This window comes from Rhipicephalus microplus, chromosome 5, assembly GCF_043290135.1.
Source record: "Rhipicephalus microplus isolate Deutch F79 chromosome 5, USDA_Rmic, whole genome shotgun sequence".
Taxonomy (NCBI): Eukaryota; Metazoa; Arthropoda; class Arachnida; order Ixodida; family Ixodidae; genus Rhipicephalus; species Rhipicephalus microplus.
Genome location: NC_134704.1, coordinates 58,578,563 through 58,593,893, shown reverse-complemented (window position 1 = coordinate 58,593,893; position 15,331 = coordinate 58,578,563). Strand labels below are relative to the sequence as shown.

At 43.7% G+C, this 15,331-nt stretch overlaps 1 protein-coding gene across 1 annotated transcript in view; it reads right to left on the bottom strand.

Moving 5' to 3' along the window:
- The window catches only part of LOC119174495 (U3 small nucleolar RNA-associated protein 14 homolog A), a 48,786-nt gene that overhangs the window by 6,872 nt on the left and 26,583 nt on the right, over positions 1 to 15,331 (bottom strand). Inside the window, exons 13-15 of the mRNA XM_037425424.2 lie at positions 12,378 to 12,494; positions 8,281 to 8,380; positions 982 to 1,267 (exon numbers count right to left, since the gene is read on the bottom strand). Coding sequence (XP_037281321.2) covers positions 998 to 1,267; positions 8,281 to 8,380; positions 12,378 to 12,494 — 487 coding nt within the window. The 3' untranslated portion in view covers positions 982 to 997. The remainder of the gene's footprint in view (positions 1 to 981; positions 1,268 to 8,280; positions 8,381 to 12,377; positions 12,495 to 15,331) is intronic.

Here is a 15,331-nt window from a genome sequence, read left to right as displayed (position 1 = left end):
TGTGCTGCAGTGAAGCGCATTCAGTTTTTCGCAGGCACACGTTTTGGTTGACCACGAGACCGTTTTCTTCTTCTTCTTTTTTTTTGCACTAGAAATAGCGAGGCTGGGGTGCTTCAGCTACCACTCATTAGTATCGCTACATTGCGTTGCCTTGTGGCTATTAGGAGCCGTCGTTTCGGCGGATTTCCAGCGAAATAGGGATCAGAATTTACCGGACTGGTGCCGACTGCCGCTTCAAATTATCTACTGAAACTTATATCGCAAAGTACCGGACCGTGGAAATCCTTCAAATTGAACGGCATATCGAAATAACCGAGTTTGAATTAACGAGGTTTTACTGTATTAGTTTGTGATCCCCTTCAGGTTCGACATATGCTTGGTACTGATGTAGTAGAGCGATCAAGCCTAATTTTGACGATGCGAGTTTCTTGATTGCGCTCCTCGAACACAGCTCTCGAGAATTTCGTAACTTAATATTCTACTTGAACAAGAATGGAACCGTAACAGCTCAGAAACAAGCCCACCAGCCTTGTTCTCAGAAAATAAAACATTCTAGCCACAGAATGTTAAACAAATGGGGGGGGGGGGGGGTTACGAGGTAATTGAATGGTCAACAAACTCTTTTGTTTAGTAGCACAGCACCAGGAATCAGCTGACAACCAATCACAGTTGCTGCTTGTAATGCAAGCGACATGGTTACACACAAAACCTTCGTTTAACAAGGACGACTATTAGAAGTAACAAAACAATCGATAGCTGCGGTGACACCAAAACACCGCTGGAAATAGTGTTGGAAAATTCACATGTAGCTGCTAGATTGAACAACAGTTCTGAACTTTCAGTGAACTTTCTAAACTTTCAAAACAGCTTACAAAAGCAAAACATTCCAGTTACTTCTAATCTTAGAGCTAAGAAAGTCAGCCTCTACATTATATTAATTGAGCTTAAAGCGTAACTATAAGGATAAGAAATTTACGTCACCTGTCATTACCCATGGTCATTTTTTCTTCCTCTGTCGCCGGGGCGACTGCTTTTGCTTCATTGCAGCCTTCTTCTGCTCTAGGAGCTTATCCAAAACGTTTGCTTTCTTCTTGACGGTCAGGGCATCTCTGTCTATGGGGTCGATGACTTGTCCAATCTTGGCGACAACCTTCGGCGCAGTCAGTTCCCTGAACGATGTCTCTGGGTTCCACAAACTGCCTACGGGGTGGCTGATAACGGACTCAAACTGGCTGACATTGTTGAATGGGAAAGGCAGAGCATCGACCTGCAACATGCAAAACATGAATGTCATTCAGTCTTCAGTAAGAGAACGCTGATAAATTTGGGAACAAAACCAGTGAGAAAAAGGCACTGCCAAACAAGACAGATATCCCAAAGCCTCATACAAAATGAACATTTATTCAAGGTCTCAGCGATATATTCAAATATCTGTGAACATTTAAAAAACACAAGGAATAGAGTTACTAAACTACCCAAAAGATAGGATAGGGTACAAGAAAGCTAAAGAAAGGTAAGAAATGATGTTAAAGAAATCATTAAAATAAAATCAGGGGTTTCATGCATCTGCATCTGACCAGAAGGTATTGAGTAGAGGATAAGAATATAGATGGTCATCACCTGCTCATCACCCCCTGGAATTCTAACCAGTGCTCTCACACTTACCAGTGTAGGAGTGGTTACCAATATGTTCCAGCAGGCAAAAAAAGATCACTGAATATTACTATATTTACTCGTGCCATGAACACACTTTTTATTCGCAAAAAAAAGAAACAATCGGAGCAAATTCGGGGATGCGTTTATTATGCAGGACAAATTTTATAAAATTTTTTTGATAGATCACGAAAAATGCGGTAATGCGACAACTAGGTAGCTTAGCCTTTAGTAATTGCACGTTAAAGAGACAGTAAAGTCAAATAATTTACGTCAGAGTGAAAGCGCAATGTATGAAAACATCTTATGCGACAATATTATCAACAGCAGTGTCCTACTTATCGAGAAATTAAGGTAAATGCACAAGAATACATGCGCCACAGTAGGACATTCTCAAAATGATACCGATCACGTCAGACGAACCGGCTACAAATAATCAATAGTAATTGATCTAGCAGCACTAAATAAAGAACCTTCCATGCATCAAAAGACGCAATAAAATTCTGTTTGTTCATTTCTATTTCATTCTGAAAAAAGAACCGCCGAACGTCACTATGAAGAGTGGCGCGAGTGGTCAAAAAATTCAATTTTTACGTGGTTACACTGGAGAGGTCGTGCCATCTAGCGGGATGCAGTTGAACCAAAACCACGTCTACCATCTCGGAGCCAATGGTAGGAATTTGATCAATGGCGGTTGCTGCTGCTGTGGCTCTCGCTGCTTTCATTCCGTCTACTAGTGCCGGCGACCGCGCAGTAAAGCCGGGCAACGTTGTGCACAGCAACAGTGACGTGCGGACCACTTCTTGAGGCGTGCGATTTGAAGGGCGCTAACCAGATGCGGGCCACTAAAACGTGATTTGATTTCAAAATAGGCCTTCCTTGGCACAAAAGTAACACTACAAGGTTTCTGGATTGCTATGTCAAAAATCAACGTCGACTTTGTAGTTGTCTTTAGTGTCCCTTTATAGAGCCCAAGGTGGCCGAAATTTCCAAAGGTCTCCACTACGGCGTCTGCCATAACCACGTAGTAGTTTTGGGACGTTAAACCCCACATATCAATCAATCAATTTAGCGTTTTACAATTGACGTGCAACTATACTGTTTGTAAACATCTTCTTCGTTGCACTTTATTCATCTTCGGTGGTTGATGACACTATCTCTTGCAAGCTGCCACCGCACCACCCGTGCACGCCGTGAAAGCGTTTCGCGGCTATCTTTTTTTCTCGCAATCTTTTAACCGCAACAGTGGTATCTACTGTGATCTTGAGAAGCGCCTAGGAGCGTGCGCTAAGACGCCACGACGCACTTTGCCAACTTCGTGGCAACCTCTCAGGACGACCGCGACGACGCTGTTGACATAGTAGCAAGTAACCAACATTGCAGCGAGCTACCACCCAAGCATCAAAACAAACCGTCGATAACAAGATTAACAACAAAATACGGCCGCTGCCTCGCCGTCCACATAAGTTACTGTGGAAAAAGTAGCCTATATCTTGCGTTCCGCGAAGTACACGCGGATAACAAGCACGAAGAGCAAATTGCAAGCTAAGCAAGAATCGGAAGTGCTCCAATGTTGCAGAAATCATCGCGATCTTTTCTGGCAGTCAAATGATTTTTTTCTAGTTTTACAGAAACCTAAGACATGATAGCGATAAATGACCCTTCTTGACAGCAAATCCGGTCGTCGTCGCTCGAAAATCGCGTGCGTTCGGTTGGGCCTTGAAGATTCGTATTTGCAGGAAGCGACCATCTGTTGGCAAGGGTGGTTATGCGCCCTTCGCTCCCTCTGTGATTATTGGCTGCGATGCCTCTGCACTCGCACCGTTCGTGAACTCTGCTGTGGCGCACAGATAAAAAAGACGGGGGGACGTGTCGCACAGATAGGAGAAAAAAAATTAATAAAACACGGCATGCGGCAGCGGGCGAAGGGGGACAGGGAGCGAGCGAGTGGGGTCAGCATAATAATAAAGAAGTCACTTTCACCATAAGAGAAAAAGCAATGAATTCGATAGCAACATATTCGAGTGTTTCACAAAGCAAGGCTAGCATTTTTAGAAGCAATATTGATTGTAGTAAACATGCGCTTGTTAAGTAACCAAGTTTCCTTTGGCGCGACCGCAGTAGATCAACAGAAGAATGGCGATTTGGGCTAGTTGGTTTGAATTCATAGTAATAAGGACTGCAGCGCGAGCACGAATGTGCTAGAAGAAACAGACAAAGTCGAGGTACGGAAGGTAAAAGAGGACAACACAAGCGCTGACTACCAACTGAATTTTATTCACAGCACACATGATAATATATACAACAGGAAACCAGCACACGTGAGCAACGTGACATATTCTGGGGCATGTTCTGATAAAAAGAAGGTACTGAAACTAGCTAACCTTTATCTAAAAGTGCGAACTCTTTATCATGCAAGGCCACTGAAGGTTGGCTTACGCATCCGTCACCATTTTTTCTAATAAAAAACGCTTCAGCTATTTCCCGAGTTAACTTGTCCATGTGGCGTGCTAGCACACTCACGCCCGAAAAACGAGGCTGGCACCCGCAGCTTTTGCAGTGCAAAACAAGGTTTGAACTGATACCTTTGCATATGTCATTCATGTGTTCTCCTAACCTTTTATTAATGCACCGCCCAGTTTGGCCTATATAACAACGACCGCACGTTAAAGGAAGCATGTAAACAACACCAACAACGCATTCTACAAATTTATTTATGTGTTTTACGGCGCATGTCCAACTTTTTTTAGTGATTCCACTAAGTCGCTCATCCGTCATTCTGCAGATCTGGCTTACTTTGCACGGAGCTGATAAAACTACATCCACACCATATCTCGAGCCTACCTTCTTCAAACCATGAGATATATTGTGAAAGTATGGGATGACTGCAACTCTTTTTCGCTCTTTATTTCCTCCTGCATTTTCTTGTTTTTGTTTGATTTTTCACAACAAGGCTTCGCACACTGAAGAAATTACAGATTTTGGAAATCCTGCTGACACAAGTCTGGTAATTTGCATTGTTACACTACACAACACAGCGCTTGTGTTGTCCTCTTTTACCTTCCGTACCTCGACTTTGTCTGTTTCTTCTAGCACATTCGTGCTCGCGCTGCAGCCCTTATTACTATGAGATCAACAGAAGGCTTGTGTGTAGTGACGACGCTGATATACGGATTGAGGCTGGCAGTCATGATTGATTGGTTGATATGTGGGGTTTAACGTCACAAGACCACCATATGATTATGAGAGACGCCGTAGTGGAGGGCTACGAAAATTTCGACCACCTGGGGTTCTTTAACGTGCACCCAAATCTTAGCACACGGGCCTACAACATTTTCGCATCCATCGAAAATGCAGCCGCCGCAGCCGGGGTTCGATTCCGCGACCTGCGGGTCAGCAGACGAGTACCTTAGCCACTAGACCACCGCGACGACGCAGGCTGGCAGTCAACTCATTTAGATTCGAGCTCACGTAACTCTACAAAGCGCTGGTGTAAGAGAGCATGGGCACTGCCGGTGCACTTTGGCACCCTTTTTTCGCATTGAGAGCCCAGCCTGTAAAACGTCCCACCTGCTGTGAAGGCACCAGCCACACGCTGATTGTTGCTGTGGTAGCACAACCACCACAAGCCCCCCCCCCCCACCTTCCCTTTGTTCACTCACGAGATGAGCGCGCGTACAGACGACCCTAGCCATAAAAGGGATCTTCGCTCCGTATAAAGAGGAGGCTAGTGCAACCTTCCCAGTGTATATATACATACATATACAGATACGTGAATGACGGCGGCGACGATGGCAAAAACCAGCTGAGACTGTTCCTACAATTCCTATCGCAATAAAACGGAAGAGACACAACGGGCCAGGTGTCATTTAGCAAGACTGCAGCGGATGATTATAGGGGTAGCGTTATTACGCCAGTATGATCATTATGCGAATAAATACGGTGTTTTACAATGCTACCACATAAAAGCTCCTTATATGGCTAGCTACAACTCGTCAAAAATGTAGGCTGTGCACGCTTCTGAGTTTTAAAGAATATCACAAGGAGCATTAAGCATGGCAAAAGAGTACAATTTATAAAAATGAACGTTGCGTTAGTAAACACTAGAAGAAACAGTTCAGGCCAATCATGAGGCCTAAAAGCCCCTTTTAAACTACCAAACCCGGCTATTTAGCCCAGATACGTAGTCTAGCTAGTTCAGATATCTAGCCCCGGCTACCTAGGTCCTGTCACATTACGAGCCAGGTGCAATGCTGATGTGGAATTCCAATAATATAAGTGCAACAATGTTGACCAAGATGCTAACTTCGATACCAAAAGCAATTCGTATCACATATGAACTTGCCATAAAGCGCGTTCCAGCATACTGATGGATAGTGTGAGCGCATCCTTTTAGTATGAGCACGTGTTTAAAAAGTAACAGAAGAGCAATTTTGGACTGTTAAAGTTGCAAAAATGAGTGAGGCAATGCTAATATACACTTCAAGCATTTAAGCACACTGCACCTCTCTCCATTCTATGCTCAACATTCTGCATTTAATACAATTAAAGATTACAGCAAGAGTATAACGCTTAGGCCACATGCTATATTTATTCAAGTAATGGCTGCAAAGCAATTCCAAGGCTAGCCACTACCTCTAGAGTGATGAACATTATGTCAGTTCTTCGTTTTGAATACGCTTTGTGGGCACTAATATACAATTCTCCAGCAACTACAGATAATATTCACAAAAGTCGGGAAATAAATTATGCCCAAGCTTCTCTTTTCAAAAAAAAAAAAAAAACTATATTTCTCCATTTTACTGCTCTTTTTTGTCCACAGTTACCTTTGAATGTTTTGAGTAATATAGCAGATAAGCCAAGCCTTATAAGCTGTCAATTTTATGCTGGACACGAATGTGAAAAGAAATGAGAGAAAAACAAAAAATCGATGGTATGCTATCTCAATTTTTCAAAGGCTAAGTGCAATGTTTAGAAGTGGTCATATATACAGTAAAGCTGAATATACAATACAAGCTGCCCATTGACTGTCAAAAGGACCCCAAGCCTGCACAGCAACGTCGGTAAAATGTTAAATGGGTTAAGAAAATACCAGTTGTACAAACAGCGTTTAGTTCACTTGTCTTATGTTGGTGCTGCCATGTCGTATTTGCACCACTTGAACACTCATGCTAAGATAATAATATAGTACACTCAAACCTTAATATAAAGAATCTTAATATAACAAACAATTGGTTATAACAAAGTAAATAAAAAATAGTCTTGCAATAAACATAGTGTTAGAAATATACCTTTATAATGCATTTTCAAATACAACAAACTCATTTTTGCATAAGATGACACTTTGTTATAATGAGGTTTGAGTCAACTAAGCTCGTGGCGTTACCCCCCCCCCCCCCCAAATACAATACGATCACAAAGGATGCCATAGTAGGTTTCCAAGTAATTTGGTGTTTTCAATTTTACCCCCATCGAGATGTGCATGCTGTGGTTGGGAACAAAAGTCATGATCTCGAGTTCAGCAGCTGTGACCACGGGTCGGCAAACTCACCCACGAATAGACTCACTCAGACTACAATAGCGCCGAGAGTCCGACTGCGGTGAATATTGAGGAGGTGGAGTCCGAGGGAGTCCCAAGCGCGAAGTACATTGCGAGTCTGAGTGAAGTCCCGCTTCAACTGACAACGAATACTTTTGACACATTAAGCTACCGTGGTGACACGGTAGCTACACACCGTTAAGCTACCGCATGGCGGTTATCAGTCTGTGCTTATTGTGACCTTTTTTTCTATTGCGACAGCAATTACATATATATGGACACTCTCGGCTGGATTTCGGAATTGGCGTTGACGTGGACGTCGGCATAGATGTCATGCACCGTATGTGTATACGCATCTATATATATATATATATAGAAACGCAAGAAAAAACAAAAATCCAGAAAAAAGACTTCAGTGCGCGGAATCGAATGTGGGACATCCGCGTTATGAACGCGAGGCATGAACCACTGAACCTCCGAAAGGTACCCCCTTCAACGTGCAAACGGCAAGCTATTTATATCTACCATTTACTGCTGTTGGCAGGCATCTCGGAGGAGGGGGGATTATAATATTTTCAGCATTATCAGCAAGATTCTCTACGCGCACTTTGGCCCACTTAGAGAATAAGGGATTGTACGCTCGACCGCACATCCTTATCTTGCAGTGGGGAGAATCGTACATCTTGGCTAGCCTCTGGGTTTGGCCAGAACGATTCTGTTGTAGTTACCGGGCTTAAAAAGGTCACTGCAATCATTGCACAGCCTCCGTTTGCAAAAATGGCGCGCTTTTCAGACACTGCGAAGTAACAACTGAGACGTTTATTCAAGTTCATCTGTACCTGTGAGTAAGTTTGTTGCATCATTTCTGCATGAGAAACACGGGGCACGTTTCGATCTGCATGCCATTCTGTGCATGACCTTCCAATTTGTTGCTATTGCGTTCACTGCTTCACCATTGTGGCAAAACTATGACTTTTTTTTTCTACAAACACGTGGCAATGTGCCATACCATAATAGAAACAACATTCTACGCAGGGATACGACGTATTCACAGCCAATGTGGACATATGTGTTAAGTAGGGGCTCACCTGGTGTGCCTCGAATTTTTCGTCCTTGGCTTCGCTGATGATCACATTGCCAAGTGTTCGGTCTTTCCTCGGTGGTGCCGGGGGAGGCTTCACAAAGAACCTATGGGCAAAGCAGCGAAGCTAAGTAGGCAAGCCATGACAATCGCAAGGACGCTTGTTGCTCGTGAAATATGACAGGTCTGCATGTGGTGGTTAGAAATTTACTTTGTGCTTACAAATAGGGCGAGATATTTATAATCTACATTTTACTTAGCTAAAAAGCAAATAATATTACCTATATCGTCTCATGTAACTGCTTTTATTTTCATCACGGGACGTTCATAAATTGACACAACTTTGAAAAATGCGATGCGTATGAAACTATAGTATGTATTATCAACCTAGACAGTCCTAAATCATGACTTATATCAGAACATTGGTTATGCCCAGCAACTGTTATAAGTGCAGCACTATTATCAAAAGAAGAAAAAGGATTAAAAGAATACTAGTGCTTCTTCATGGGTAAGCAAAGAATCTTAATCATTTTTATGCCCTTTTGGGGGTTGCTGTGCTGATCTACATCATATGCTGATAAGGTTAAATTACAAACACATCCTTTGCACCTTCATGAATCATGAAACTGTCCAATAAGCATAATCACTTAAAATTTACATATTAACTTAATGGTCGTTAGCCAGCCAAGGCATCGTACAAGATGATCGATACAGATTTATTTAATAACATGACAGCATCCCTCGGCAGTATCCAGTACCGTAAAAACCTGCTTATAATACGTTTTTTTTTTTTGTCCCAATATTAGCGTTACAAATTTCTGCCTTGTACTACGTGTGGATCCGAACGAAAATTTGCCAAAAAAAAAAAAAAAGAAGTCGTGTTTGCAGTTTCAGTTTCGTAATATTCGTAATAGCCGCGTGGCTACGGCTTAGTTTTTGTATGAGCGACTAAGCCTTCGCTTTGTTACCTTTGCGCCTTTGCGTGGCAAACAGGAGCCCTGGTGCCATATTTTCCCCTTTAATGCCGAGTTTTCTAGCATGTACCTTACCGGCAGACGAATGCATGTGTGAACCTCGCTTTGTAAATGTGCAACATGCTAGGGCCTCGAAAACAGTACTTGGCTGCATTCAAGAGAAACTCCACCATAGCTACTGAGAAAATTGCAACAGTGCGGCCAGGAGGCAGTTTGGAGTCACTGAGAGAAGTGTCCTTGGATAGCCACGACAAAAAGAAGCGCTTTTCACATGTAGTGAATAACAAGCACCATAGTCCGAACAATAGGGCATTCCCAGAAATCGAACTTGCCCTGACAGAGTTCGTTTGAGGCCCCGCCGCGGTGGTCTAGTGGTTAAGGTACTCGGCTGCTCACCCGCACGTGACAGGATCGAATCCCGGCTGCGGCGGCTGCATTTTTAATGGAGGCGGAAACGTTTAGGCTCGTGTGCTCAAATTCAGGTGCACGTTAAAGAACCCCAGGTGGTCGAAATTTCCGGAGACCTCCACTACGGCGTCTCTCATAATCATACGGTGGTTTTGGGACATTAAATCCCACATATCAATCAATCACAGTTCGTTTGACAGCAGCGGGCAGCGCGATGCAGCGATGGAGCTGATGTAGATGAAGGTGAAAAGAAGCTGGTAAGAAAAAAGGGGATGTCAAGCTCTGATGTCAAAGCAAGCAAGCACTGCATATAGTACTGTGACATGTTCTGAGCTAGCTTTACCCCGCGTCAGCGAGCCTCGATTTCTCAGAAGCTCCTTGAAGCCCTGAGCTTCTTGTGTCATTTCAGTGCCATGTTATTATTGTGCCATGCTATTAAAATTTCCAGCAATGCCGATATACCCCACTGTACCTTGACATGACATCACCTTTTGCCATTCACGAGAAGGGCTCAAAACAAGTTAGTGTTCGTACCATTAGTAAGTGTTCGGATGTTTTGCTGTTAAAGTTATTGCATTTTTTGTTGGGTCGTACATCACGTATTATACGCTTGTTTTTCCCAAACAAACTTTAGTTGCAAGTCAGCGCCTGTCTCAGTTTTTTCGTCGTAGTCTCATGTGTGTTGTATCAACCAAGATGAAAGCGTTTGTACTACTGGCAATGAGAAAATGCGTGCCAAAGTCATGTTATGGAGCACGGCGGACGCCCACAAGCTCCCATCATATGTCGTCTTCAAGTTCACGACAATGCCAAAAGGTGAGGAGCTGCTGAGATGTCACAATAAAGGCGGGATGAACGAGTACCTCGTCTTCGAATGCATTAAAATCCGTGTGGTGTAGACGACCCATCGCTCTGCCGTCTTTTCCATCTATTCTGGTGTTGGGTGCATTTTGCTGCCATTAGGCCGATTCAATAAAGAGGCTCTTAGCGACTGCGGCACGGAACTTGTCGTGATCTCGTGTGGAATGACGTTTCAACTGCAACCTCTTGATGTTTGCTTTAATTAACCATGCAAGGATATGGTTAGGCAATGCTACGTAGAGTCGATCGATGCCTAACCCCCAGTATGACAATGTTTTGAACACCGACCATGCGGCTGAAACGGGCATCACCAGCCACTCTATATAAATGAATTGTAGACGCTTGGGCAAGCATGCCAGGGGTCCTTATGCGACATTCTTTCAAGAAATGCTGCATCTCCAATACCCTCGATGGCACAGAAGATGAGCACGTGTGCGACAGTTTGTCGGACAAGGAAATGCTGGAGGGAAGCGCAGCTGAAGGCGACAGCAATAGAAACGGTGGGTCCGTGTTCAATGAATGTTTTCTCAGACCTTTTTTATCTCGTATGACATGTGTGTAAAAATTTTTTTTTTTCATTTTGCATCCCCAAAATCTGACCTCGTATTATATTCAGGTTTGTGTTATACGGGCGTATTTACGGAACTTCGCAAGGTTTTCGTAGCCATCACAATATCGCCATGTGCCCTTGTTTCTTTATCAAATGCAATTGAGTTTCACCCACACAAACTGTTAGCACCACTTGTTCCTAGCTGCGCAGCCATGTTTGGGCAGCTAGCTTTGCGATTGTCTGAGATTGCCCCAATAAGATTGTGCGCAAGGCGCGACTAGTCATGTTTATTCGAGAAGACTGGAAGGTTCTAGTATATTCCTGATATAGAAAACGCCTTCCGCTGGTGATCAGAGTAGCGATGACCGACGTCTGTGCTTGCTGATTTTGCAGCACCTTGAGTGTTGCCTCTTTAACTAGGCACCAGACTGCCTAATAAAGCGTTTCAACTTTAGCGAAGGCATTGTAGTTTCCTGAACACCACAACGACTTGACAATACGTACTGTACGTCCACTCTAATGAACTCACCAAGCAAGCTTTCAGTGTTGATGCCGATTTTTGTTTTTTTAAAAAAGATAATACGAGAGAAAGGAAAAAAAATTTCAAGAGTACTTTCATTCTCTAACATGAACAAGATGCAATGCTCTATAAGATGATGCAGAAAGAAAGCCAGACCAGTTCAGGTCATTTACCACATCCGTACAGCGAGGAGTTGCAAGGGATGTGACATCAAAGTAATGTCCTACTTTTCAGCAATTTCTATTTGCCAAGGGTAGTACTACACTCAGACCTCGTAATAACAAAGTCACACCTCCTGTGGAAATACCTCGCTATATTCAAAAATTCATTATAAACATATATTTGCAGCATTGTATCTATGACGGGGCTATTTTTCATGTACTTCGTTATAACCAATAACTAATTTGTTATATCCAGGCTCGTTATATCGAAGTATGAGTGCACTGAAACCTTGATTTAATGAACCGAGATATAACGAAATATTGGTTATAACAAAGTAAACAGAAAATAGCCTCGCAATAGATATATAGCGTTACGAATAAACCTTTATAACAAATTTTCGAATATAACAAGCTTACTTTCGTGTAACATGCAACATTGTTATAATAATGTTGGAGTGTATTAAGTTTTTGAAAAAAATACCCGTAAGTGATTCCTTTTTACTTGTCTTCTCCATCCATTCGATGCGATAGGAATCGTGCCGAATGGAAGCGACATCAAGGCGAATTTAACGTGGGATGCTCGCAGACAAGACACCTCCGTAAGCCTCACAACAGCAGACTGCCACTCACCTGCGCCTTTTCTTCTTGTCCACCTTGATGCCAGGACCTGCCCAGGATCCCCAGCCGGGCAAGAAAAGGTCAACACCCTGTGGCGTGTCCTGCTTCACTTGCGCTTTCTTCTCTTCCCTGCGGGGAACATGGTTTCATTGACACAGAGAAGCTATAGAGGGAACAGTCAGACATAGCTTAATTTGGTGCAAGTACAACAAATTTTCTGCTGTGATTAAGGACCTCTTATCATTGTGTTACAAAAAGACACTTCAAACAAGACAATTATGCGTTAAAGTGGAATGGCCACCATCATCGTGTGCACTTTCACTTCAACAAGAGCGTCTCTTCACGATTCAGATTCGTTTCATACAGTTTTATGCACTTAAGTACTACTGTTAGAATACCTAAACGAAGTATGACAGGGCAGGTCTCTTAAGAGCGGCCCACCTAGGTTCATTGGATGTTACATTACTGCACTTATCGCGAGGCCTTGGGTTTGATTCTAAGCCCTGATGGCTGAATTTCCGCAATGGTGAATAATAAAGAATTGTAGACAGGTGCTGAAAAATATATGAAAACATCTACTCCTGTATTTACTCACGTACAGTAAAAGCTCGTTAATTAGAATTCCACGGGAAAGCTGAGCAATTTCGAATTAAACAAAATTTGAAATAATGAAAGTGAGCAAAAATGGGAGGATTTCGGGGGTGGGGCACGAAAAATATTTATTGGCCAAAAAAGTCGGTGATGACCATCTGCTTCTTTTCTCTGAATGCCACAGCTGCGGCTCCCTGTTCCAGCGCGCGGACGCGGCGCAGGGAATCCTCTTCACCCTCTTCAAAGGTGAAGAAGAGACGCGCCACATTAAGTGCCTCCATCACCGCAGAAGCTGACGGGCGCACAGGCGCTTTGTCATTTTCGTCTTCCTCACCTTCTGGCTCTTCAGCATCAGGCTGCGCACCGGCTACTTGAGCGATAATGTCCTCATCAGTCAGGGCACCACACACCGATGCACCGGTGTCAACTTCAACATAATTGGCAAAACGTACGCCCTGAAGAGTGTCGCGCAATGCCACTGGCATGAGCTCCTCAGCCCCATCCACGTCAACGTCACAACTATCCTGCGCACTTCCAGCTGCAAATCCACTGTGGCGGAAACAGTTTGCGATTGTGGTCGTGGTCACCTGTTCCCACGCGCACCAACATGTGCATGGCAGTGAGCAGCGTAATGCCGAAGTCCTTCCTGTCGCCCGCGCACAAAATCATTCGTGAACGAACAACGTGCTTGAGGAACAAAGTGACGCTGCCGGGAGCGGCCCAGGACTGCTAGGACTACTCCGCCGACTCCTCAGCTTCCCGTGGGTCCCGCGTACAAGTGGCGCCAGGCGCTGAGATAGCGGAAGGGCTACGAAAAAAAAAAATTGCTCCCTGGATTTTGGAGGCCATACTTTGCTCGCCCTTTGCTCGGAGGCCACTTGAAGCTCGAAAAAACTGGTCGTGCCACCTATCGTTTGACCGTAAAAGCTACCACTAGTGTTTGACGATGATGACGCTTGGCGGCGCGCGCTTCGAATTATCCGTAGAGGCAGCAATTTCTGTTCGAATTAACGAATCGTTTTACACATGGTCTCCTATGCACTGCGGACCGGACTGCGGCGACCATTTCGAATTATCCAAAATTTCGAATTAATGAGGTGTGAATTAACGAGCTTTCACTGTAATTCTCGCACTCCCATATTTCTCGCATCCCCCGCATCGCCCAAAAAAAGCATGTGTTTTTTTTCCACGAGTATTTACCGCACCCCCAAAAATTGCTGCAGTAATTTTGTCTGCTTCATCCAACCACTGAATACGATAGTACACAATTGACACACGGAGCCTCAATCTAATCGAAGCCAAGCCAGAGTGGTGTGTGCACGTTGCGGAGTTCTATTGTTGCGTATATTGCTGTGTCCTATCTGAGGTCACGCTATGGGGTGACATGGAAGCTACACGGCCACTTTCAAGTTGAAAGTGATTGATTTTACTCTAAACAACGGCAACAGGGCCACCGGCCGACACTTTGGAGTCTATGAGTTCGGTGTTCGCTACTGGCGACAGCAGCACAGGCAGCTGAAAGTCACGAAGGCACGTCAGGCCTTCCGTGTCCCTAAGACTGGGATGGATGGTAAAACTTAATTTCGTCATAAGGCTACTGCGACCAATTCCATGCGAGATGGCCATCAAGTCAAAGGTTGACGGTGACCTGTAATGTCCACAAGTTGAGACTGCATTTCTTGATTACGTGAAGTGTCTCTGCACGAAAATTCTTAAGACACGATTTGCTAGTGGCTTTCGTGACTGCAAATAAATCTCGCCGTGTGTTGAACTTGTGGTTTTATTGTTAAGCTGAGCCTTGATTGGTATTTCTCAAAGCTTGGAGTTAGTTGCTTGCGTGTGAATCCAGATTTGGAGCCAGTTCATTGTTGCTTTATTTTTTTCTTTTGTTTTTTTCACTCTATACGTATTCCTAAAGATTTTCCTTGGGTAATTCATACACCCCCCAACTTTAGATCGGTTTTTCGCGAAAAAAAAAAAGTGCAAGGATTATATGAGTAAATATGGTAAATTGTCTTGATTAACACTGCACAGTGTTACGACGTAACACTACACAAATTAAATTGACATTAGTACGACGTTCGCTATGCCCAGGAAAAATATGCTGCAGGACTAAGTAGATTATTGGTATTCTCACAATTATTAACACTCTGCAGCATTGGCAGCTATGCAAACCACGAGTTCAGGTCAAGTGTGACATAAATGGTTATGATTATGAGATAACAGGTGCTGCAAACAGTCGCCGGTTTATCATGGTTGAGACAATCCTCTACAAAGTTCCTGTGCAAATGTGCAGGGCAATACAATGTGCCGCACAGCATAAATGCATTAGAAAATGGAGCTGGGACGAGAAGGTTGAAAAACTGATGACAAGG